This window comes from Equus quagga, chromosome 9 (genome assembly GCF_021613505.1).
Source record: "Equus quagga isolate Etosha38 chromosome 9, UCLA_HA_Equagga_1.0, whole genome shotgun sequence".
In the NCBI taxonomy this organism is placed as follows: Eukaryota; Metazoa; Chordata; class Mammalia; order Perissodactyla; family Equidae; genus Equus; species Equus quagga.
In genome coordinates, this window is record NC_060275.1 from 21,694,043 (window position 1) to 21,719,506 (window position 25,464).

A 25,464-nucleotide genomic window follows, 5' to 3' on the forward strand; every position below is an offset into this window, starting at 1 on the left:
AAGCCCAGCTGGCTTCAGCCTGAGGCTGATTGGGACTGCTTTGGGGCTCACAGAAGTATTTAGACCTGTTAAGATTCCCTTTCTCCCCAACAAGGCAAAATAGTGTCTCCAGGGGAAGGCCTCTCTTCTCTCATTAGTGCCTTTACGCCATTTAGAGAAGTGTCTTTCACAGAGTAATGAGTATGATTGCTATTTCCACAAAGCAGAGGGTTGGGCTGGGAGCTCTAATGACTCCCACTTATCAGCAGGTGCTTAGGGAGCCGTTCTTTTGATCTTCAAATGAAAACGCCTCTACGGAAGGCTGAGGTAGGATTACTGCTGAGCCGGCACATTCCAGCAGGAAGATATTGCTCAATGGGTAGGGTTTCCTCTAATCACCTCTGTGGTACTCAGGATTATTAAAGACAGCAATTGAGACATCAGGTATTAAACAATTTAGCAAATGCCACTTTTCGTTTCCCAGAAGGCCTGAGGGTCTCTGGAGGCCCAGGTGTGGAGGACAGCCGGGCGGGCCGGAGTGGGAGGGGAGAGTCCCTAAGCAGAGCTGTCTCCTGGAACTGCTGAGAAACCTTGGTGCCGAGGCCACTGGGCAGAACCTGGCTTGGAGTCCACTGTCCTTCAGACTCCATCTCAGAACCAGGATTGTCTCCTGCCTTCCTCAGTTTCCCAACCAGAAATGGCTTTGCCTTCACTGGTTGATTTCAGGTTGTCCCAAGTTTTAGAGTTTTCTGGCACCAACCTCTTAATTTTAGCAAAATTATTTTAATATTGAAAGACATAATGAAGTAGCTGATTAACTCTGTTTTGCCAACTTTACCGCGGGGGCGGGGGGGGGGGGGGGGGGGGGGTGGAGGATCCATAAAACGTCAGGTCCAAACTAAAATCAGGAGTACAAATTGAGATTACTCAGAGGCAGATATGTGTGGTTTTTGCCAACAGGCTGTGTAAAGTTTTCTTACAGTAATTGTTTGTCTTTAAGGAACAAATTAGACTTTTAAAAAAGCCAATTATCATGGATAATATATAGTTGGAGGGAAAAAAAAGAGAAAAAGAAATGAACTAGCAACCTCCTCCTGAGTAGAGTTCACCAACAACAGGCTGGAAGGTGCATCCAGGAAGAGTCGGTAAGGACTTTACTTCAAATTCTCTAACCTTTGGTTTGTAGCTCAAGATTTATTGTTTAAAAATGGTTTCTTTTATCAGAAAATATGGGCAAATTTATTCTGATTTGGCCAGATCTTTTTGGTGACACACTTCACAAATGTTTAGAAGCACCCTCCACTACCAAATCTGAAACTTATACTAGTCACACTGGTTAGCATGGTTTTCTATGTGTAGTAAAGCTTGGCTTTTTTTTTTTTTTTTTAAAGTATACTTTTTTTGGTGAGGAAGATTGGCCCTGAGCTAACATCTGTTACCAATTCTCTTTTTTTTCTCCCCAAAGCCCCAGTACACACTTAAATATCATAGTTATAGGTCATTCTAGTTCTTCTATGTGGGACACTGCCACAGCATGGCTTGATGAGCCGCGTGTAGGTCCCTGCCCAAAGTCTGAACTGGCAAACCCCAGCCACTGAAGCAGAGTGCATGCACTTAACCACTCAGTCATGGGGCCAGCCCCAAAAGCTTGGTTCTATTTACGATTCTGTGATTTGACTACCTGTGTTGTTCAGAAGAATTATTCTTTGTCTTCATGTGCTTCTCACAAACTAATATTGTTAATGTTTCCCTAAAGGCTCTTTGGAGGACTCCTGGATTTCAGATGAACCATCAGCTCTGAAGTGACTGCGGACTGAGATGAGTCCACAGAGGCTGAAAGCTGGTGCCTCTAAGGAAGCACTCAACTTGTGTACGATCTTCAAAGCTCTGTGACTGTCAACTGAGTACGTATGGTTTTGTTTTTTTTTTAACATTTTCTAAACATTTCACCCCCAAATTAACCAATGGTTTTCATTTTCCTTTTTTGGATGATGATATTCTAAGGGAGAGGAAGCCACTAGCTACTTATAGATGGTTCCAATGCCAGGCTTCACTCTGGGCCAGACAGAAGACTATTTTGGTGAGATTAATTCCAAATTTTAGTTCAGTGTTTTGCTCATGGTGAATACTCAAGAAACGTTTTCCAACATCTTTTTAAAAAGACATAACCACAAAATTAATAAAAATAATCTATCCCTCTATACTGTTTTCTAAACAATCCTTACTTTCCTCAATCTACAAAGACTTTCTATCCACCTTCCATTTTTACCTCTGAGGAACTACAGGAAAGAGATTTTATCAGTGTATTTAGATTTTATTTTTGTTGATATCACTGACAATTTATTGTCATTATAATACATGTGTTGAGTAAATTTTGAATGTTTGAATTAACCCTATTGAGTTGACATGGGTTCCCAATCTTGATCTGCCTGTTGGGCAGATAAAGGAATAGAACCTCCCTGGCCCTCGATTTCCCTTTTGTCCTGTAGTGGAGAGCAGAGTGATCGTGGTACAAGGTCTTCAAACAGATGAATCTTCTCAGCGCTCAATATAACAGGGGAAATTCATTATTCCTTTTTCTATTTCTTTCCCTTGCTTTTCTTCTTTCTCCTCTGCTCTGGGAGTGAGTATTGGGCTGGGGAAATCCTCTAAATGCTTCTATCTGAGCAAGTGGAAAGCAATCTTGCCCACATTCAGCAGTGGTGCATGGCTCAATGCCACCACAACATGATGCTGAGCCCCTTAGGCAAACCAGGTCAGGTATGTAGCTGCAGGGCCTTGCTGACTCTAGTACCTGTCTGTGTGTCTGTCAACCAGAATGAAGGACACTTTTTAGCTAAAGTGCAAATGCAAAAAATCCAAGGGGGGCATTGAGAGAGATCTTTCCCCACCTCCATCTATAACTTTAGTAAACTGTTCTGTGGCCTCCTGCAAGAGCCAACTACAAAGGATTGCTCAGACTGAATTACAGTTGAGTATACAACATGCTTCTTTGGTGCTGTGGGAGGTTAAAGAATGGCCCCCCAAAGATGTCTCCATCCTAATCCCCCAGAACCTATGAATATGTTACCTCACATGGTAAAAAGGACTTTGCAGATATGATTAAGTTAAAGATCGTGGGAGCTGATCCTGGATTGTCACGGCAGGTCAGCGTAATCACAAGGGTCCTTATAAAAGGGAGGCAGGAGGTGAGAGGGAGAAGGCGATGTGACAACAGAAGCAGAGATTGGAGTGATGCAGCCATGTCCTGGCAGCCTTTCTAAGTTGTAAGAGGCAAGGACTGGATTCTCTCCTAGAGCCTCCAGAAGGAACCAGCCCTGCCAACATCTTGATTTTAGCCCCGTAAGATTCACTTTGGACTTGTGGCCTCCAGGATTGTAAGAGAATACATTTGTATGGTTTTAAGCATCTCAGTTTGTGGTAATGTTTACAGTGGCAATAGGAAATTAACACAGTTGCTCTTCACAAACAATTCAGGATGAAAGTTCAGATTTGAATCTGGAATGAGGAGAGACACTTGTGATGGGAAATGGTGAGTTAGCTCAGTCTTGGTTCTACCCGGGGTTTAATATAATTATGAGGCTATTGTATGGAGTTGCTTACTGATCATTCATTCAGCTGGGGAGAGGATCCTCAGAAAGCAAGTTGACTTGTACTTGTAAGCAAACACACTGATTATCTGTGAAATCATTCAATAATGACAAGTGAAAATAACTAATGCTCCAATTCTATGCCATAAATATCCAGAACCATTGTGTAGGGCAGGAAACCTGGCAGAAAATGACTTCCATGAGAGTAAAGCTTCCCCTTAAAGCTAGCTCTCCAGCTGAGAGCGTCTGCTCTGAAAGCACCATAAACCTCCACACTCAAAGACATAGATCATGATTGTTATTGTTCCTAAGGACAGCACTCTGCTTCCTCACCCGGAAAGCTTGTAGCATTCTTTCAGAAGAACACCCCTTGGGCTGGGAAGTAACCAAGCATAGCTCCGGTCTTAGAGGAGACCTACCCGCCCACTCCTTGAGCTGCATCTCTAGGTGAAAGCCACAGCAGTCCTTTCACTCCATTAGAAGGCTCCTTTCCAACCCAACACAGGGCTTGAAATTAGACATACCTTGTAAAATGACTTGGTAATACCCTGTTAATTTACAATTATTTGACAATTGTTCTTTAATTATTAACCAGCCTACCCAACATTCCCCAAATACACAACATTCTATGGTATTCATGTTTTTTTCGACTTGGAAATCCCAATCCCAAATCTCTGCCTGTTAAAACCCCACCCAACTCTCAAGACAAAAATCAAATACCCCCCTTCCCACATTTCCACCATCAGAAACTGTTTTCTCCTTCCTCAGTGCTCTTAGGGCACTTTATCAATAGATGAAAGTGTTTCAACTTTAGCACTATTGACATTTGGGGATAATTTTGGGGAGTGCACATTATAGGATGTTTAACACCATCCCTGACCTCTGCCAACTAGATGCCAATAACATTCTCTCTCAGTTGTGATAATAAAAAATTGTCTTCAGATATTGCCAAATATCCCCAAGGGGGAAAAACTGCCCCAAGTGGAGAGGCACTGATATGCATATATCACTACAATCAACCCCACTCTGGTGCATTTGGTCATTTCTATGTCTTCCCTTCCCTGAAAACTGTCAGTTCTTTAAAGGAAAGCACTATGTCTAATTAGTCTGTCCACACTCCATTCTAATTCCACGTAAAAGTTTTAGCACATCCCTTATATATAATAGGAATTCAATAACCATTGACTGTATGAATGCATTTATTATCATGACTGTATCCTCTCATTTATTCTACTTGGGAGAAAAAAATAATATGTATAAGAATACAGAGAAAATGGCTACCTAGAAGAAGGAATCTAAGGGCAGTTTCATTTGTCCAAAATCTCTGCATTCTGCTGAACTCCAAAAAAAAGTTACAGGTAAAAGTCTGGGTATGCCACAGATGAAAAGACAGCATCAATCATATGTTTTTTCAATATGACCCTTTCCTTCAGTCCCTGTTAGTATGGAAGCCTACTGAGGAATCCATTCATTGATCCATCAATGGAAAGAATGCCACATGGTAGAGTGATTAAGAGCATTGCTCCTGCTTATGGGACACAATCGAGCAGACCAAATTCAAATTATAGGGGGCCCTGAGGGAGAGGAGAGAGAAAGAAAGAGGCAAAAAGCTTATTCAAAGAAATGACTGAAAACTTACCTAACCTGGGGAAAGAAACAGACATCCAGATCCAGGGAGCCCAGAGAGTTCCAAATAAGATGAATCTGAAAAGATCCACACTGAGACACATTATAATTAAAATGTCAAAAGTTAAAGACAAGGAGAGAATCTTAAAAGCAGCAAGAGAAAAACAACTTGTTATGGACAAGGGAAAACCCGTAAGACTATCAGCAGATTTTTCAGCAGAAACTTTGCAGGCCAGAAGGGAGTGGCATCAAACATTCAAAGAACTGAAAGAAAAAAACTGCCAACCAAGAATACTTTACCTGGCAAAGCTGTCCTTCAGAATTGAAGAAGAGAGAAAGAGTTTTCCAGGCAAACACAAATGGAAGAGTTCATCACCACTAAACCGACTTTACAAGAAATGTTAAGGGAATTTCTTCAAGCTAAAGTGAAGGGATGCTAATTAGTAACAGGAAAATGTATGAAAGTACAAATCTCACTGGTAAAGGTAAATATATAGTTAAAATCAAAATCCTCTTATGTTGTAATTGTGGTGCATAAGTCACTTATAAATCTAGTATGAGGTTGAAAGACAAAAGTATTAGAAATAACTATAACTATAATAATTTGTTAATGGATCCACAAGGTAAAAAGGTGTAAGTTGTGACATCTAACATAAAATGTTGAGGGAGGAGAGTAAAACTGGAGCTTTAGTAAGCATTCACACCATATAGAAAGCCACGTATTCTATTTAGGTATTCATTAATGCAATATAAGTGAAGCAATGAAATTAGACTGGAGTGCAAGAATGAAGCGTTCTTAATGAAACGTGTACTTAATTACATAAAAGGAAGCAAGATGGTTAGGAGGTATTAGATCAGACTGAATAAACATATCGCTCTGTAGAAGATTCCTGATATCCTAGTCTACAGATTTCTTGTACAAGAAGCTGAAAATGTCTTTTCCCAGGAGCCTTTTGTTTCCCACAGCCACCTTCAGTGGAGGCCAAAAGACGTCTCCCAACTGAAGGCAAGGGCAGTCATAAGAAACATTCATGGATACTAAGCAGAGGGAAAGAAGGATTCTAGAAGAGGGCAAATGTTCATGCTGCTGACAATATTTATTGGGCATTTATTTTTAATTCAGAGCAAATAGCTGCATTAGGGAGATGCTTGACCAGGGTTTAGGAATGAAGTTCTGTCCTTCTGACGTGGTTTTAAAATTTTTCAGAGGACCTAGGACATAGGAGGAGTGTCCCTAACAAGATGTTCTCACTCCTGCTTTAACGTATATGTCCCTAAATACCTAAAAGCATGTTGTCTCTCCTGCTTTAACATGTATGTTGTCAACAAGGAGACGGGTGAGTAAGAGAGGAACTCCATGCTATTGGGTAAGGCTCCCTGACTTAGAGGATCCTAAGAGATTAAGGGCCTTCTGATGTAGACCTCTAGGTAATGTAGTAATGGAAACTGGTCAATGAAATGTGCAGTGGGGAGGATGGATGAGAAGAGACTAGAGAGTACGGAGAGTAGTCTGTGCATGAAATACCATGTTATTTCAAATTGAATTGATGCTGTAAATTAGTGTACATAGAAGAACTGGTACATCCAGGGTTCAGAAGCAGGGCTGCTCTCCTTTCTTCTAACTGGCAGGAATCTCTGGGAGATCCAGACCTGGCAGGAGGTGATTGGAAATCTAAGCTGTGAGCTAAGCTATTACCAGGTAGTCTTGAACCTCTCCACTTCAGTGTTCTCAAATGGGCCTCAATATTGGTCCTTTCCCTCCTGTTTGACAGGAACTAACCTAGTAACCATATTCAAGTTAAGGAGCAATGTCTGATGATAATTTCACGTGTTGTCCCTGTTCTGTGCTCCTATAACTTGCTGTATATTACACCACTATACACCCCCCCCCCATCCCTACCTCCTTCACCTTCCAGTGTCAGAGGGTCTATTTTCAGGTCTCCTGTCCAAGGTAAGTCCCATCTCCTCAAAGATTTTCCTAGTGGTCATTCTTAATCATTTCTCTTTTGGGAGCAGTTAGATTGTTTCTATGTACTCCACTATTTATAAAAATGCTATGATGCATATCTTTGTACATGAGTCTTTATCCACATTCCTAATTATACTCTTTGTGGATTCTATAAGCAGAGCTACTATGTTAAAGGCTGTTAGCATTTTTAAAAATCTTGATAAACATGACCAAAGTGAGATATGGTCTCAAGTATTTTAAAATGCAGAAAAGAAAGAAAGGAAAATGTTAATAGTGGTTGCTTCTGGTGGTAAGAAAATTGGTGACTTTTTCCCCTTCTGTTCCCACATACTTCATTAAACTCTCCAATTTCATTTTTCAAAATGAACATGTATTTCATTTAAATTAGAAAAATAAACAAATCAAAACCCCAAAAATGACAATCCTAAACATTCTTCATGGCTTAGCTCTAATGCTGCCTATTCCGTGAAGTCTTCTTTGATTTCCCCAAACCCACAGAGCTCTTGGTTTGTACCACTTTAAATCACACAGATACTGGCCATCTACGTTTTTCACCCCGGACTAAAACTCCTCGGGAACATAGATTATTTTTAAATGTTCTTTTTATGACCCCAATGTCAGTAACAAGATAAATATGTGGGTAACCAAATAAAAATTGTCAAGCAGTGGTGTCCAAAGCTGGTCCTTAGGAAAGTCTGGTGCCTGCATCCCAGCTTGGTAAAGCTCCCCTGGAACTGACTGGTGTTTCACATCCTACTGAGTAGAGGAACCAGCGTTCTTGAAAATGGCAAGGAGTAATAATGTAAGGCACAAACCCCTTTAAGACTTCTCTCTAGTAGAGCTACGCCCACACATATCTAAGCTGCGGAGCTTGAAGTAGTGGCTCCTAATCAGAGGCACTTATCAAAATTTCCTGGTAAAATTAATCTGGCTATAAAACAAGCTATGGTTGTGTTCCAGTGTCCACTGGCTGTTGCTGAGGCTTTGCCAACCAGAACAATGTAGAAAATGCAATTTGCCAATCCAGGTTTTACTTCTCTTTCCTCTTGGTTCTCGCTGGCTTGGAGGTTGCCGGGAAGTTCCTGGACAGCAGCTTGTGACTCAGGTGTAGAGCAACGGAGGAAATCCCAGATGACTGTCCCTGCGGGCTTCTCATGCTTCATGGAAGTCACCATCACCGTTCTCTGCACCAGAGTCTTGTGACTTTTCCACCACTAATTTAATTTCAGTCAATGTCTTAGTCTGCTCAGGCTGCTATAACAAAAACACCATAGACTGGGGGACTTCAACAACAAACATTTATTTTTCACAGTTCTGGAGGCTGAGAAGTCCAAAATCAAGGTGCTAGTAGATTCTGCATCCAGTGAGAACCCCCTTCCTGGTTCATAGACAGCTGTCTTCTAGTTGCACCCCCGCATGGTGGAAGGGAAGAGAGAACTATCAGGGGTCTCTTTTCTAAGGACATTAATTCCATTCATGAGGGCTCCACTCTCACGACCTAATCACCTCCCAAAGGCCACACTCCTAATATTATCACATTGAGCGTTAGGATTTCAAAATCTGAATTTTGGAGGATACATTCAGTCCATAACAGATCATTATACACCATAGTTGCTTTTGGGACTGCTAATCTGCCATAATCCATCTTGGAAAGCTTTTTCTCTGAAATATCATTTTATTCTTTTAGAATAGAATGGAGATTAATGATAGGCTTGTAGATGGTAAGTAAGGGGACAAATACATTCCATATCTTTATAGGCAAAGTTAAACTAGCTAGGAGCCATGGGGAAGCAAGATCAATATGGAATGAAGACAATGAGAAATGGCCATTATTGCACCAAGAATTGGAGTTAGAAATGAGTTTGAGACAAAAGCATAAAAAAGGATCCTGTCCTCTAACAAGCACAGTAAATCATGACCTAAGGAGAAGCAGGACATCTGAGAATACAGGAGACTTATTATTATGTCCTAGGAAAAATAACTTATTTATAAGTATGTCCAAATGCCAGAACTTTCCAGCATCAGTGACTACCTTGAGCTATAGCATTGAAGACCACTTTTAAACGCAAATATATTGGACTGTTCCTGGTCTGCTCACAAGGCCAGAGGCAATGGGCCCCTAATAGGAAGTCACTCTGATGTTGGTGTTGGGAGGCAGAGGCAGTGCAGAGCATCAACTGCTGCCCATAGAGCACAAACTCAGATCCTAGTGGGGACATCCAGTTGAGTTGATATGGTGGAATGAAAACGGAAAATGGATTCTAGAAGAGGGTGAAGTGTCACTGAAAACAAATATTCCCTGCTCCACAATTTTGTCTAGGAGGAGTCCTGAATCAAATTATGAATAATCCAGGCATTTAAAATGAAAATCATAATAATATTTTGCTACTATGACACATGGTAAGCACTTACTATATGGTACTATTATTCTACTGAAGATTATTAATCTTTTTAACATTATAGGCTCTATAAAGTATATACAGCTATTATCTCCAACTTACAGTTAAGGAATCCAAGATTTGGACAGATTAAGGGCCTTGATGAGATGACACTTTACACATGGAACTGGGATTCAAACCCGTGTCTGTTCAAGAAGCCGCTATTACTCACCACAGTGGATCACTTCTCATTCTTCTAGAATAACAGAACCACACGGCACCTAAAGTTGAAAATCCGAGTAGTTCTTCATCCCCCAAAAGGAGTAAATAATACCGCTCTTTATTGGTATGATCTTTGACAGCTGCAAAGTGCTTCATGTCCATGATGTCAGATTACCTTCCAAACAGCTTTAGAAACAAGTTTTGATATTCCCATTTTATCGATGAAGAAATTGATTTTCAATAAGTTTGGAAGATTCTCCTTAGGGTACACACCTGCCAAGTGGCAGAAGCGAGCCTCCATCCTTTGTTAGTGGTTCCATGTTCAGCGGGAGTTCTGCCACCCACAATACTATTCTAGGGAGAAAATGGCGGCAGGGCATGTTCTTTGTGAGATGCTGCCATTTTCATGAGAAATCTTGGCATGATAAGAACACTCTCCCAGAAAGAAGAGAGAACTGAAGAGGTATTTGGATTTACCCTCCTGCCCTGAATCACCCCCAGCACCAGGATAAGCTGGCCCATTTGGCAACAGCAATTGGTTTAAATGCATATGTGTTAAGGTGTCCTTGGGGGAAAGGGTCTGTGAGAATCTGAAGGACCATGTAAATTACAATATACAAAAAAAGTATTCACTCACTAAAATAAATATTACAGATTTTTTTTAAATCTTAATTTTGCTACTAAGTTGGTCCCCATAATTTAAAAAAATAGCTAAAATTTTTTTAAACTACTTTCACTTTAATCTGACCTAGCCAGCTAATAGATATTCACTCTGTTGCTCTCACAGGAGGGAAAGCAAATCCTTTTATCTCCCACTTGACCTTCAATTCCCATCACTGCAGGATCTTTCTACGTGCACTTTGATTTTTATGCCACTCAACCCCCAAACTCCATTCAGCTTTGAGGTAACCGTATAATAATATAATAATACTTTCTTAGAGACTTTAATTATCTTGTAACATATTTCCTAGTTGAACGTCAATATCAGTTGTAATTTTCTGAATATTTATCAATTCTTAATTAAAGAAAGAGAAAAGGCCAGAAAAATGCTAGGTGGCAAGGAGAAAAACCATCCTTGACTTAAGAATTCACCATTATCCTCAGACGGATTGACAACACCAGCGAACATTTATTGAATATTTGCCTGGTACCAAGCTAAGTGTATTTCATATTTTAATCTATTCACTCTTCACACTAGACCTATGAAGTAGGTGGTCTTTTTTTTTTCTTAAAGCTTGGCACCTGGGCTAACAACTGTTGCCAATCTTTTGGGTTTTTTTTCCTGCTTTATCTCCCCAACCCCCACCCCCGTACACAGTTGTATATCTTAGTTGCAGGTCCTTCTAGTTGTGGGATGTGGAACGCCGCCTCAACGTGGCCTGACGAGCGGTGCCATGTCCGCGCTCAGGATCCGAACCCTGGGCTGCCGCAGTGGAGCACATGAACTTAACCACTCAGCCACGGAGCCAGCCCCTAGGTGGTCTTTTTTATCTCCACTTTCTAGACGAGGAAAGCGAGGCACAGAAAAGCAGGGTAATTTGCCGAAGGTCACAGAATAAGTGAGAGAGCTAGGTTTCAAGACCTGGCTGCCTGGGTTTAGAGCTTGTACCCTCTAACTATTCTCATACTATATTGAGAGACAAGCATAAAGCTATTTGAGACCAGGAAAGAAGAAAACCTGGTTCTCAGGGAAAATTAAAAGTAAGATTGATGATATGATGCAGAAAATATGAAGAGTAAAATGCCATTGGAGAATACGATTTTCTTTCCTCCAACTGGAAATAAAATATGTAAAAATGGGATAGCTATTAACAAAACGTGAATTAGACACATCAAGGAAGAAAGTCAAAATGGAAGTCAGAAAATGGAAAGTGAAAAGTTTTCGTGTTAGCGCAGAGCCCAGACCTGAGTTTGTATAATCTCTGCTTTACCTCTAATGCACCGTCGGGTGAGGTAACTGGGTGAAAGTCCTTTGCACTGGCCTGCACACGCCCAGCACTTGCCCAGGTTCGTTCTAGCTTCTGGGCCTTCCTCTCAAAGTGAAGAGTTTGGACTGGATAACCTACACTGTCTCCTGGTCTCTATCTGCTTGATATTTCTGGAATATAGACAGTGCCTTAACACACCAAAGCTTGCTCTGTAGTTTCTCCCTGTCAAGCACAGGTCTGGGTTCTGGGCAGATACACAAAAGCACAAGGCAGGATGCCACTCCTTATGGGAGAAGCCGTTGGTGCTCACCTGAGCCAGGTGAAACTCCTGGAGATGTGAATCCTCAGCCGGTGTGGTCGGCACCTGAGGCCGGCTCACTTTGACACTGTATTTGACCACATCTCACTCACAGCTCTTAGACATTGTTAGAATTTTGCAACTGTCAGAATGTTTATAAAAGAGTTTTAAAGAATACTGTAAGCTAATTAAAGGATTAGGAATTTGGAGTGAAGTGCTTACTTCCTCCTCTAAAAATGTTTGGATTTAATCGTTGTGGCAGAGACTCTGGGTTGTCCCCCAATATCCATTCTCTTTGTTCTCCTTATAAATAGAAGCCTCAGTGTAATCTTGTCACACAAACTTCTAGAATAATCATTACATTCCCCAGCCTTTCTTATAGCTAGGTGTGGCTGTAGGATTAATTTCTGGCATTGGAGTATAATAAAATTGTATGAACTTCTGAGAAATATTCTTATAGGGAAGGATCAAGCTTTCATCTCTCTTTTTTTCTGCTGGCTGGAATATAGACACAATGACTGGTGCTTAGGCGGCCACTTTGAACCATGAAATAGAAGCCAGATGCTGAGAATGTGGAGCAATGAGATAAAGGAGTCTAGGTCTCTGATGACAATGAAATTACTTTTTCCAACTCTGGACCAGCTGCCTTCAGTCTTTTAATGTGTGTGAGAGAGAAACTTCTATATATTATTCTTCTACAACTTCATTATTATGTAGGAACATCTGTCACTTACAGGTGAATTTTCTCTTCACTGATAAAGGAGTCTTTGGTGTAGTGAGCAGTAAGCAATGACTTGGGCCTTCTTCCATTTGTAAGAGAAGTCCACATCTTTCACTGAGGACAGCTGCAATTGTAGAAACAAATACAACTGATAGCAAAGCATCCGTGCTTACAGTATTTCTTAAAAATCAGACTATAGTTCACAGCAAACACATCCATTCTGCCGCTGGAAAGGATGACATTAGCTTTTGTGCACCATTATTTTATTATTTATTTATTTATTTCCAGGCTTATTGAGATACAATTGGCACATAACATTGTGTAAGTTTAAGGTACAACATGTTGATTTGATACACTTATATATCGCAAAATGATTAACACCATAGCTTAGCTACCATCTCTATCATATCATATAATTACCATTTCCTTTGTCACGTGAGAGCATTTAAGATCTACTCTCTCTGCAACTTTGAGGTTTATAACACAGTATTATTAATGATAATTACCATGCTGTACATTAGATCCCCAGACCTTATTCATCTTCTAACTAGAAGACTGGACACTTTGACTAGCAGCTCTCCATTTTCCCCACTCTCCCCAGCCCCTGGTAACGACCATTCTACTCTCTGCTTCTATGAGTTCAGCTTTTTTAGATTCCACATATAAGTAACATCATACAGAATTTGTCTGTCTCTGTCTGGCTTATTTCACTTAGCATAATCCCTCCAGTTCCATCTATATTGTTGCAAAAGATGGATTTCCTTCTCTCTCACGGTTGAATAATATTCTATTGAATGTATAAACCATATCTTCTTTATCCATTCATCCATTGACAGACACTTAGGCTGATTCTGTACTTGAGCTATCGTGAATAATGCTGCAGTGAACACGGGGGTGCAGATATGTCTTCGAGATCCTGTTTTCATTTCCTTTGGATATATCCCCACAAGAGGGATTGCCAGATCATATGGGAGTTCTATTTTTAATCTTTTGAGGAACCTCTATACTGTCTTCCCTAGTGGCTGCGCTGATTTACCTTCCCACCAACAGTATGCAAGCGTCTCCTTTCTCCACATTCTTGCCAACACTCATTATCTCTTGCTTCTTGATGACAATCATTCTAACAGGTGTGAGGTGATATCTCATTTAGGTTTTGATTTGCATTTCCGTAATGATTAGCGATGTTGAGCACATTTTGATGTACCCCTGGGCCATTTGTATGCCTCTTTTGGGAAGGCGTCTACCCAATTCCTCTGTCCATTTTTTAATTGCATTGTTTGTTTTTTGCTATTGAGTTGTATGAGTTCTTTACATGTTTTGGATATTAACCATTTATAAGGTATACGATTTGCAAAGATTTTCTCCTATTTCATAGGTTGTTTTTCATTTTGTCGATGGTTTGTTTCCTTTGCTGTTTTTAGTGCTTTTTAGTTTGATCATGGTGTATGATCCTTTTAATGTGCTGTTAAATTGGGTTTCCTAATATTTTGTTGAGAATTTTTGCATCTATATTCATCAGGGATATTGGCCTGTAGTTTCTTCTCTTGTAGTGTCCTTATCTGGCTTTGATATCAAGGTAATGCTGGCCTTCTAAAAGGAGATTGGGAATGTTCCCTCCTTTTCAATTTTTTGGAAGAGTTTAAGAAGGATTGACACTAATTCTTGTTTAAATATTTGGTAGAATTCACCAGTGAAACCATCTGGTCCTGGACTTTTCTGTGTTGAGAAGTTTTTGGTTACTGATTCAATCCCCTTACTCGTCATTGATCTGTTTAGATTTTCTATTTCTTCATGATTCAGTCTTGGTGGGTTGTATGTTTCTAGGGATTTATCCATTTCTTCTAGGTTATCCAATTTGTTGGCATATGATTGTTCATAGTAATCTTCTGTGGTCTTTGTATTATGTGGTGTGAGTTGTAACGTCTCCTTTTTCATTTCTGACTTTAGTTATTTGAGTCTTCTCTCTTTTCATCTTAGTCTGGCTAAAGGTTTGTTGATTTTGTTTCACTTTTTTAAAAGCCAGCTTTTACTTTCATGGATCTTTTCTATTGTTTTTCTAGTCTCTATTTATAACCTTTTAAAAGAAGTTTTATTGAGGTGTATTTGACTAATGAGAAGTTATTTGAACTGGAACAGGAGTGCATACCTGAAGAAGAGGCAAGAGAAAAGGAAACTGCATGAGAAGAAAAAGGAAAATCTCCAAGAAAATTCACAGTGAAGAGTTTAGCAGAAGCTTTTGCGGCACTCAAGAAGCTCCTTAAAAAGTTTGAAAACGTGGACTCCAGCACCTAAAGGTTTTCGTTAATGGAGAGGAATGTTCATGGTGCATTATCTGCTTACAGGCAAATCTATGATGAAAAAAAGAAGCAAACCGAGCAAACCACCATGGACTTATTTCTGAAAAGAGTAACACCTCCTCAAGGAGAATGTCAGGCAAGTCCATCAGGAGGTATTCCAGAAGAAGGCATTGTTATCATAGGAGATGACAGCTCCATGCGTGTTATTATTCCAGTGGGACAAGATGTGGAGGTGGAAGATGGTGATATTGACGTTCTTCACCCTGTGTGAGTCTAGGCTAATGTGTGTGTTTGTGTCTTAGTTTTTAACAAAAAAATTTAAAAATTAAAAAAAATAATTAAAATAGAAGAAAGATTATAGAATAAGATATAAAGAAAGAAAATATTTTTGTACAGCTATACAATGTGTTTGTGTTTTAAGCTATTACAAAAGAGTCAAAAAGTTTTAAAAATTTTTAAAATTTTTAAAGCAAAAATGTTTCAGTAAGCTAAAGTTAATTTATTAGTGAAGAAAGAAATATTTTTAAATATATTTAGTATAGTGTAAGTGTACAGTGTTTATAAAGTGTACAGTAGTGTATGGTAATGTCCTAGGCCTTCACACTTACTCATCAGTCACCCCCTCATGCAGAGCAACTTGCAGTCCTGCCAGCTCCATTCATGGTATAAGTGCCCTGTACAGGTGTACCACTTTTTATCTTTTATACTCTATTTCTACTGTACCTTTTCTATGTTTAGATACACAAGTACTTACCATTGTATTACAATTGCCTAGAGTATTCAGTACAGTAAAGTGCTGTGCAGGTTTGTAGCCCAGGAGCAAAAGGCTATACCATATAACCTGGGTATGCAGTAGACTGTAGCATCTAGTTTTGTGTAAGTACACTCTATTATGTTCACACAACAATGAAATCACCTAACCACACATTTCTCAGAATGTGTCCTTGTCATTAAGTGACAAATGACTGTAATTCGCAAATTTCATGCTTTGATGATGTCCCATAGATTGTGTAGGTTTTCTTCACTCTTTTTCATTCTTTTTTCCTCTGAATAGATGATTTCAATTGATTTGTCTTAGAGCTTACTGATTCTTTCATCTGCTTGGTCAAGTCTGTTGTTGAAGCTCTCTACTGAATTCTGCAATTAATTCATTGTTTTCTTCAGCTCCAAAATTTTTGTTTTGCTTTGTTTTTTATGTTTTCTATCTCTTTGTTGAACTTCTCATTTTGCTCTTGTATTGTTTTCCCGATGTCATTAAGTTATTTATGTGTTCTCTTACAACTCTTTGAGCATCTTTAGAACAATAATTTGGAATTTTTTGTTGGATAATTCCTGGAAATCCATTTCTTTCAGGCTAGCTATTAGAAGTTTACTGTATTCCTCTGGTGGACTCATGTGTCCCTGATGCTTCATGATCTCAGTAGCCTTGCATACGTATCTGTGCATTTGAAGAAGCAATCACCTCTCCAGATTTTGTGGACTGACTCCAGTATGTGAAGACTCTCTTGTGGGCATGGGGCACAGAGCATTCTATGACCCTGGGTCTGATGGTATAGGGTGCCACATGTGGGGATTTGTGGCAGCAGTGGTTCCAGGATGGCATGTTGTCTCTTTGGCTCAGGCCACTAGGTCCCCAACATTGACAGCTATGTGGTCCTTGGCAAGTGCTGCAAGGGATCTTCAGTGGCTGCAAGGGCTATTGGGGTCTACTTCAGCATCTCTATGTCCAGTGACTAGGGACCAGGGCAGGCAGTAGTGGTTGCTGGAGATGGTGATAGGTACACACTTGGCTACAGGGGCCAGCTGCAGATGCCTGTGTAGTGGCAGGAGCCTGTTGCAGACACACACATAGTGGTGGGGTCCAGGTCAGGCAGCCAGGGCCACAGTCAATTGTAGACACACTGTAGGGGTTCTAACAGTCAGCACGTACTACCACGGCTGCTGCATTTTACCATGAGCACACAGCAGTGGAGGCTGGTAACAGAGGTTGGGCTGAGGGCATGCAAATTCACAGCTGGAGGGGCTGGCAAGAGGTGAACACAGTGGTGCAGGCCATTGACAGAAGACAGGGCCTGGTCTGGGCCCACAAGAAGCTGTGGGAGCATTAGCTGTCAGCCTACTCCGTGGTTGCACAGTCTCTCCCCAGATGTGGACACAGCAGTAGAGGCCTTTGAAGGCATCAGGCTGGTAGAGTGCAAGTGTACACCTGGAGGGGCTATCCCTGAACATGCACACAGGGGTCAGCTGTGGAGGTCTAGTCTGACATTTTGCACTTCTGTAGCTGCAGAGACCTGGGCTGGCTACTGCTGCCATTCCTGGGCTCTGGTGGTGGCAGGAGTGGGAGGGTGTGGGGAGAGACTCAGGCAGCTGCGGTCGACAAACACGAATACCTGGGGAGCAAAAGCTGGTGAAATCTGCAAGGGGTCCTCTGAAGCTGTGCTGACCATTGGCTCCTTCTTCAGTGGAGAAAACTTCTGTGTTTATCTATAGAGCAGGTCACTGTGAACCACAGGCTTATCTGTAGAGGAGGTCACTGTGTACTGTGATGGCTTTTGTTGCATGGCTGCTATTGGTAGCCTCTGTTTTTCTTCCTTATTCCTAGCCATCACTGTATGTTTCAGCTTTGCCACTCTTGGGGGGAGGGGGGTGAAATCAAAGCAGGATTTTTGTGCAGTGCCATGAAAGACTAGGGAAGCCGATGGCTCACCTGCCTTTCCTTTCCTGGCAAGAAAACCCGTTCTAGCTGGGAAGTTCTGTCTTGGTGCTGAATAACGGCTGCTTGGAGAATAGGATGGTGCAGGCAAAATGAAGCTGTCTTCCTTTTCTTTGTTTACAATTATTCTTAGGGTTTTTTTGTTCTTCTGTGTTGCTAAAAGTTTCTTAAATGGACTCCAGAGCTCTCTCAGAGCTGTTTTTGTCCATGAATAGATGTGGAATTGTTGATTTTTGTTGAGAGAAAGACGTTGCAGTCTTCTATGCCACCATCTTGGTGACATCCTCCCTCTGTGCACAATTATTTTAGTTTCCCTTTGCTGTTGTTAATCTGCCACACATTTGTTTTGTTTGTGCTTTGCCTTAAGGTACATCATAGACATTTTGAAACTCATCTCTTCTGATAAATGCGAAAGCAATATGAGGAGGAAGCCTCACACAAAGTTGATGTAAATGGAAAAAATGGTTAAAAAAATTCAAACTCATGAGGAAAATGATGAATGTCGCATGTGATTTTAGGAAGAAATTTTTTGATGGTAGGGACCATTTTGAGTGACAAAGAGAGACTCCTATAAAACTTAGAAAATGCTCTCATGATGTCATGGCAAAAGTCAGGAAGAGACGTGACAGACTAGAAACATGTTTGACTTGAACACAACACTGGTCCTAGACGCCTCTCACTATAATGGCAGTTCATGAGAAGCTTAAGAGGTTACTGAAGAACTTAAAGATTCAGCAGGTGCAAGTTCACAAATAACAATTTGTTACAAAGTAGAGATGGTTCCCAAGTTCAAAAAGCTTTTGAAACTGCACAGTATCAAAGTAGGTGGCGTAAATAACATGCCTTCTGAAAGATTTCCCTAAAAGACTTGTGAACATCCTCGTGGAGCGGGGCTAATTATTCCAGCCGATCTTCAGCATAGACAAATAGACCTATTTGGGGAACAAAATGCCCAATAGAATATTTTTTAGCAAAGCATCCAAAGAAGTGGATTGCACTCGTATTTGATGAAGTGTTTTCAAAAATTTAACATTTTAATCCCACATGAAGTTACTTTGCCTTCAAGAACAAATGCTGGAATCACAAAAGTGCTTGTAGAAGATGTTTTGAGTAAAGAAGCTTCCTGACTAATTTAAAATATATTGCTGTTGTTCAAGTTTGGTACATAATTTTTTTTAATAATAAGTATTAGAACATATACATAATATTAGTCTTTACTGAATAAATCATTAAAATTGGGTGATTACTTACTTATTGAATATGCATACTTCACTTAGTATTTTCATAGTACTTTGTAAAATCTTTGCTCAAGGTATGTATTTTTAACTTGTGAAGATACTTTCCACAACTCTGTTTACTATTTTAGTATTGTGTTAAACATAAAAGTCTAAAGCAAAAAAGAATTCAAGAATTCATTCACGCCCCTATTTTACAAAGCACAGAAATCTGATGATTTCCGATAACCTTAATTACATATCCTCCAACACAATATGTAAATAGGAAATTCATCACTAAGAAAAGATTTGCCTTAAACAGAGAAGTTACCCCTCCTTTATTACCTTAGTGCGTGCTACATTATCTCTGAAAGTAAAAGAAGAAAGCAGTAGCTCCTGTCACCACACCTACTTACTCAGGACGGCATCTAGGATACAAAACTTTTTAAAAAATTCTTTATAAGCAGTAAATTCATTTTAGGTCTTTTATTAAAAGCTCCTTTTACTTTTATATCACAAAGCAAAGTTTAAATCATATAAGGATGTACATTCCAACCGAATGAATTTAATCTTTCTTCTTCACAAGCATTTAAATGAAAAATACGGTAAAAATGAATTGATTTAAAACTACCCTGGGAAAAAAAAATGCATGCATACTTACTCCTTTGTACTTATTACTCTTATCTAGAGCTTCATGAAATTTCTTTTCTAAAATTTATATACCTTTCATCATTCTTAAATTGTATTATCAAATAATGTTTGTGGTGTAAAAATTGCTCTTCAAAAACTCAAATTTTTACATTTACTGGTGTCTGGGAAATAATACTAGCTTCCCATAAATCATAATTATCTAAAGAATGACTACCTCTCTAATCTTTTTTTTTTTTTTTTGGCAGCGACTAATCACTCAGCAAGACCTTAAGGTCTGGCTGGTTTACATGCTCTGTTATTGACTGCAGCAAATCAACCTAGAATTATATAGGATACAAAATCTTTTGCTTTAGGAAATCTTTAAACATAAAACAATGCTTTTAGAACCCATTTAGAACCTCTAATGGTGTGAAAAAAGAGAATCAGAAGTTGTAACTGGAGAGCCAAGCTCTACTGTCAACTCAGAGGGTCTGAGTCTTTGACCAGGAGCCCCCATTCTCTAGGATGGTCTTCCCTTTTGTTGAGTTAGGAGGTTGGGTGTGGAGTGGGCAGGTTGTTTGAACTCTAAAGCCTTTTCCAGATTAAAAATGAGTATGCTTCCAGGGAGTATTAAATACTTAGAATATAAGTCATATTGAACAAGAGTCTTGTGTTTCATAGCAAATTATAAGCAATGTGCCCTCAAAGTTACAGTACAAAGGAGAAAACAATTTAAAACTTCAAATTTTGTTAAGTACTGTCACGTGTTGCTTAATGATGGAGATGCGTTCTGAGAAATGCCTCCTTAGCTGAATTCGTTGTTGTGTGAACATGATAGAGCAGACTTCTACAAACCTAGATGATAGAGCATACTACGCACCTAGGCTACATGGGACTGATCTTATGGGTCATATATGTGGTACGTCATTGATCAAAACATTGTTATGCAGCACATGACTGTAATAGTTTATAGTAGTTTAGAGATTAAGCAAAATATCAAGTATGAAAAATAATAATGACAATAGTGAAAAAAGTGCAGATCTATAAAATACATCACTTGTTACATTTGAAGTGTTTCTGAGTGTGTTTTTGATTTTAATTCTATTAAATCCCCTTGGCTCTGTCATTTTCTGTTTTAATAATCTCGACTTAAATGCAAATCCTCACCCTTTGTCAACTTTCAGCCCTTCTCTGAAATCTCCTTTGGTTATTGCGAACCTCACTGACCTCTCCTCTTTTCTGAGTTCCCCAATGGGAGGAACCCGTCTGTAATGATCAATAGTTATATAATCATTCCTGTTCATTAATCACTTCAATTGAACATTTCCTTCTTTCCCTACTGGAATACAAATGCTGAAAATAGTCAAGTATATAAGATTGAGAAATAATAAACAACCAGATGGTAAACAGTGACTTAAGAAGCCAGCATTGCAGGAAGCTAAGTAGGGCAGGGTCCACCTGGCAGCCTCTTCAGCAGCTGAAATCCTCATCAGTGATAAATGAGGTTGATTATACAGGAGGCATGAAAAGAACACTCTAGGCCCCAGCCTGGATAAATCAACCAGGCTCAGTGGAAATTTTTCTTTTCCAAGCATTTGAACATTGGAGGGCCCAAGACGGAGTCATCACCATATGGGAATCCGGCAAAAGATTGAGCAAGAGGGGCAAGATCTCATGAAGCCAAATGCTTTGGAAACTTGGCGGGAAGGAGAGAATACCTCGGAGATGCCTCCTTCAGGGTAAGGGTGTTGATCTGGCTTCAGGAGGGCTGAGAACTCACAAGGGTCATTTTTTATTTTCAATGATAATTTTATGGCCCCGTATTGTGGTTTTAGTGGTGTCCATAGCAGATCCAGGCACCGTGGTGGAGGCACTTTGGTTTGCCACAGGGGTTGACGGCAGGGCACTCTGTGATCCAGGCAGGGACAATGAGGCAGGAGATGGGGTAGAACCAGGGGTGCGGGTGACGTGATTGGACATTCTGTCTGCGTGAATGATGATGGTGGTAATGTTAGTGGGCTTGCCAAAGCGGACAAAGTATAAGACTAGAGCAACAAGGGCCGTAGCAATTAGACAGGCCAACAGACACATCAGAAATGTTTTCCAGAGTGGCCACTGTTTTGCTGAAATCTGCAAAGAATTATAGAAAGTGAATATTTCAGCACATTATGTAGTGGGGACTTCGGTAACTGGTTTCAATTAGAATAAGGCGGACGTTTTTATTACTCCAAATGCTATAATTTAAAGCACAATTTTCAGCTCTCTGTCTCTCTCTCTCTTTCTCTCTCTCTCACACACACAGCTTTTGTCCACAAGTCTATGAGGACAAAATGTCCCCTCTTAGTTATTCCTTCATACTAAAGCAAGAAGTCATCATCTCAAATGCAGATAGATTGACTCAGGAATGTATTATGTTATCAGCTACTAACATCACGATATAAATTAAATTATCTAATCAGTTCTCATGGGTAGAAAAACAATGAAAAGGCATATCAAAGCTTTTCGATTGGTTATCTTTGGGTAATGGAAAATTACAGGTATTCTTTTGCTCATTGTTTGTTATTTCCCATTTTCACATTACATATTGAGATTTTATAATTAGAAAATTATTTATTAAATACACTTTTATCTCTTAAGCATAAATAAAAGGACGTTCTTGGAGCTTGGAAAGACGTCAAAATGGAAAAATAATTAGTCCTGGCATGGGGCAGGATCTTAAAGGAACAGAATACAGCACTGATAAACGGGTGGGGGCCGCAGGTCCCAGGATTTGCTGGGAGATTGTGGAGTCAGCTCAGGAGTAGCATAGAGGAGCCAGAGGACCAATGGCCAGTGAGGGGTTGAAGACGAGTAGAGCCCTGTAGAGGGGCTGATGGAGCAGCGCCTGCCTGTCCCATTTCACCATTATTCCAAAGGACGATTGAGGACTTCCACTACCCCCAGGCCCTAAGTCTTACCCACTGCGGCTGGATGGTCACGTTGGGCACTCGACGACCACGGTGTGTTCCTCCATTTGAGCAGTATGGATTTCCGTGTAACTGCAGAGAAAGAATTTAAAAATAAATAAATAACCAACTCTGATTGTTAAGGATGAGGAAAGTTTATTTTATCCAGGAACATAAGCATATGAAATATATATAAACGATGTGAATCCAACATGTTTTAAATGAAGAAATAGCCATGTTCTAGGAGAATCTGAAACTCTAATAATGGTTTCATTATATGAACTATACAAACACATTTTTCACATCAAATTATCAAAGGAGGACAATAAAATGATCATCTTAATAGATGCCTGAGGATCATTTAACAAATTTCAGCATTCAGTCCTGACAGAAGCAAACAACACAAATGTCAAAGAACTAAAAATACAAGAATAATTCCCAAATGTGACAGAGAATGTTTACCTCAAAACAATGATGAACACTATATTTACCAGTGAAAGATCAGGCACATTTCTTTAAAGTCAGGAGAATGAACAATGTCTCCTACCACCAATATTAGGTAATGTTTTTCAGACATTCTCATCAATATCTATCAATATTGGAAATGTGAAGATAAAAGTAACATTATTTGCCCATGATGTGATTGTCTACAAACAGAATCCCATATAATCATATTAAAAATAAAGTCAAGGTCACAGATTATAAAAACGTGAAAAATATATGTACCAGCACTTTTTTTTTTTTTTTTTTGTGTGTGTGTGTGTACATTAGCAACTGCTATTCACAGTGGTAATAAAGCATATAAAATGACATAGGATTTATATAAAGAGAACCATAAAACTCTACTGAGGAACAAAAAGACAACTTGAATAAGTGTCCTCTTAGCAAAAGTTTCAGTAATATAAGCTCTCAATTCTCTGAATTTTAATTAAGATCTTTATGGAAATTTTTAGAGGAAAAAGATAAATGACAAAAAAATTCAAAACCAGTGACAAAATAACCAAAAGAATCAAATTAGAATAGATAGTAGGGGGGAACAGAAAGCAAAATTTTAGCTGTGATTTTCTTTGAGGGGGATCATGGGTGATTATTTTTTCTTAGTAATTTTCCAAATGTTCTAAAATAAGCAAATAAAATGATAGAACAATTATAAAAAAAATCTTCTACTGTTTGATTTGAGGGATCGAGGAGGTTATAGATTGTCTGTCAGATTACTGAAAAACAGGAAATTCTAAGCATGCCTTTTCATAGTCTCAGAAGTTGGTTTTACTGTTTGGGTTCTTTTCTCTTTTTAGTACAATTAACTAATTATTTGACCTAATGGAATAAATTGCATAAATGTTTTTGGCATATGGGAAAATATATTTAATATATTATGAAAAAGAGAAGGAAATAAAATGGTGTATATATGACATTAAAACAATGACATTTTGCAACTTCTTTGAAATATGCGGCATCCTATAAATTAAGGTTTAGGGGTGTACTTACTGAATCCCCAAACGGATCACAAATACAACCTTCAATTTGCAAAACAATTCTTATATCAAACCTTATCTTTGTTTCTATTTTGTCTGATGTGTCTCTTGGTTCTACAACCTCAAGATAATTTAAAATTTATTTTTCTTTGTTAGGAACAAAGTAATCAAGTTCTTTGAAAAGTCGCTTCTTATAATGAAAAGATTATGTGTGAGAAAACTAAGTTCGATTTCTGACTCTGCCATTAGCTAGGTGGACTCCTAATGCTTCAGTTTCCTCATTTGTAAAATGAAGGGATTTGTTTGAATGACGAATGAGACCCTTTGTATGCTCTAAGGAATACATTTTTATATTACTAGAGTAACACATTTTAAGTATAAGTCCCCCTACCATGAGACATTTTCCATAAATTACTTCTTTAAATCCAAGTAGGCCAATGAGAATATTTTCATTGGATCAAAATATGTAGAAATATAAATAATATTGTTAATATTTGCTATCAACATAACATTTCAAATCATCTACTAAAATTCTGTCTACTGGTATTTTATCATAGGTTTCTGTTATAAATATCGAGATTTAGGCAAAAAGTCTATTGAACATTTCCCAAATGATGTGAAAGCACTATGTGGCATACTAAATAACTCCCTTAACACTGATCATTACTGATAATAACATTCCAGATTCCCTTCATTCTGTAATAGCAAACATCAGAAAAAAAGGCAACTTAATTTTTTCAAAGTGTTAAATATTAAATGTTGAAAAGAAGAATATTAGACACGAAAGCATTTACAAGGTGTTTGCAATACTCACCGGCTCAGTGGCATTTTGTTCAATATCCATAGCTTGCTGCCATTGTTCTCCGTCCATTCTGAGGATGCTGGTATCTCAAACGTAACTCCAAGTACGTCTGTACTTACTCTGTGGATGAGAAGTTAGGAAATACTGGATTTATGTAAGCTGATAACTGTGTGTTTATTCAATCTGGGTTATATTAAATAACAGTCACCCATCTCCTGAAAAAAATTTCCAAATTCAACCCAAAGTACTTAATTTATGTTCGTTGGAGAAAAATAAATAGAAAAATTTGCTCCCATTAAAAAACAATGTGCATAAAATTATTTCAACTGTAAGATTAACTCTAGAATTCCGAGCAGATGTAAACCCTTGACCTCCTTATTTCACAAAACTTATTTAAAAATCACTGAAACTTGACTTTTCACAAGTCAGGAATTTCGTTTTTGCTTCTAAAAAAGCCCACAAAGCCACTCCTTTGGTACGAATATTGCAGAATTCTGTGGCTGAGCAACTGGAGGGATTATGGTGATGACTAATTACAAAACTGTCCAAAAGTAAGACAATATTGAGATTACTGGATCATGATAAATTTAGATGATTGGTGAGTAAAATCTACTGTACTATTGAAGTCAGTGGCTATATTAACATGGATTAAAAAAAAAAACCTTATGAAAATGGTG

General features: G+C 39.0%; 1 protein-coding gene across 3 annotated transcripts in view; it reads right to left on the reverse strand.

Annotated features, from left to right (window-relative positions):
- Positions 1 to 25,206, reverse strand: part of LOC124244361 (dynactin-associated protein-like) — a 34,950-nt gene extending 9,744 nt beyond the window's left edge. The window contains exons 1-4 of one of the 3 annotated variants that reach the window (XM_046670829.1): positions 24,800 to 25,206; positions 22,523 to 22,603; positions 12,725 to 12,835; positions 5,221 to 5,273 (exon numbers count right to left, since the gene is read on the reverse strand). In XM_046670829.1, the coding sequence (XP_046526785.1) occupies positions 12,740 to 12,835; positions 22,523 to 22,603; positions 24,800 to 24,856 (234 nt within the window). In that variant the 5' untranslated portion in view covers positions 24,857 to 25,206 and the 3' untranslated portion in view covers positions 5,221 to 5,273; positions 12,725 to 12,739. Of the gene's footprint in view, positions 1 to 5,220; positions 5,274 to 12,724; positions 12,836 to 19,519; positions 21,696 to 22,522; positions 22,604 to 24,799 lie in introns of those variants that run through there. The other 2 variants (XM_046670827.1, XM_046670828.1) reach the window with 2 other exon arrangements.
- Between the last annotated feature and the right edge of the window lie 258 nt (positions 25,207 to 25,464).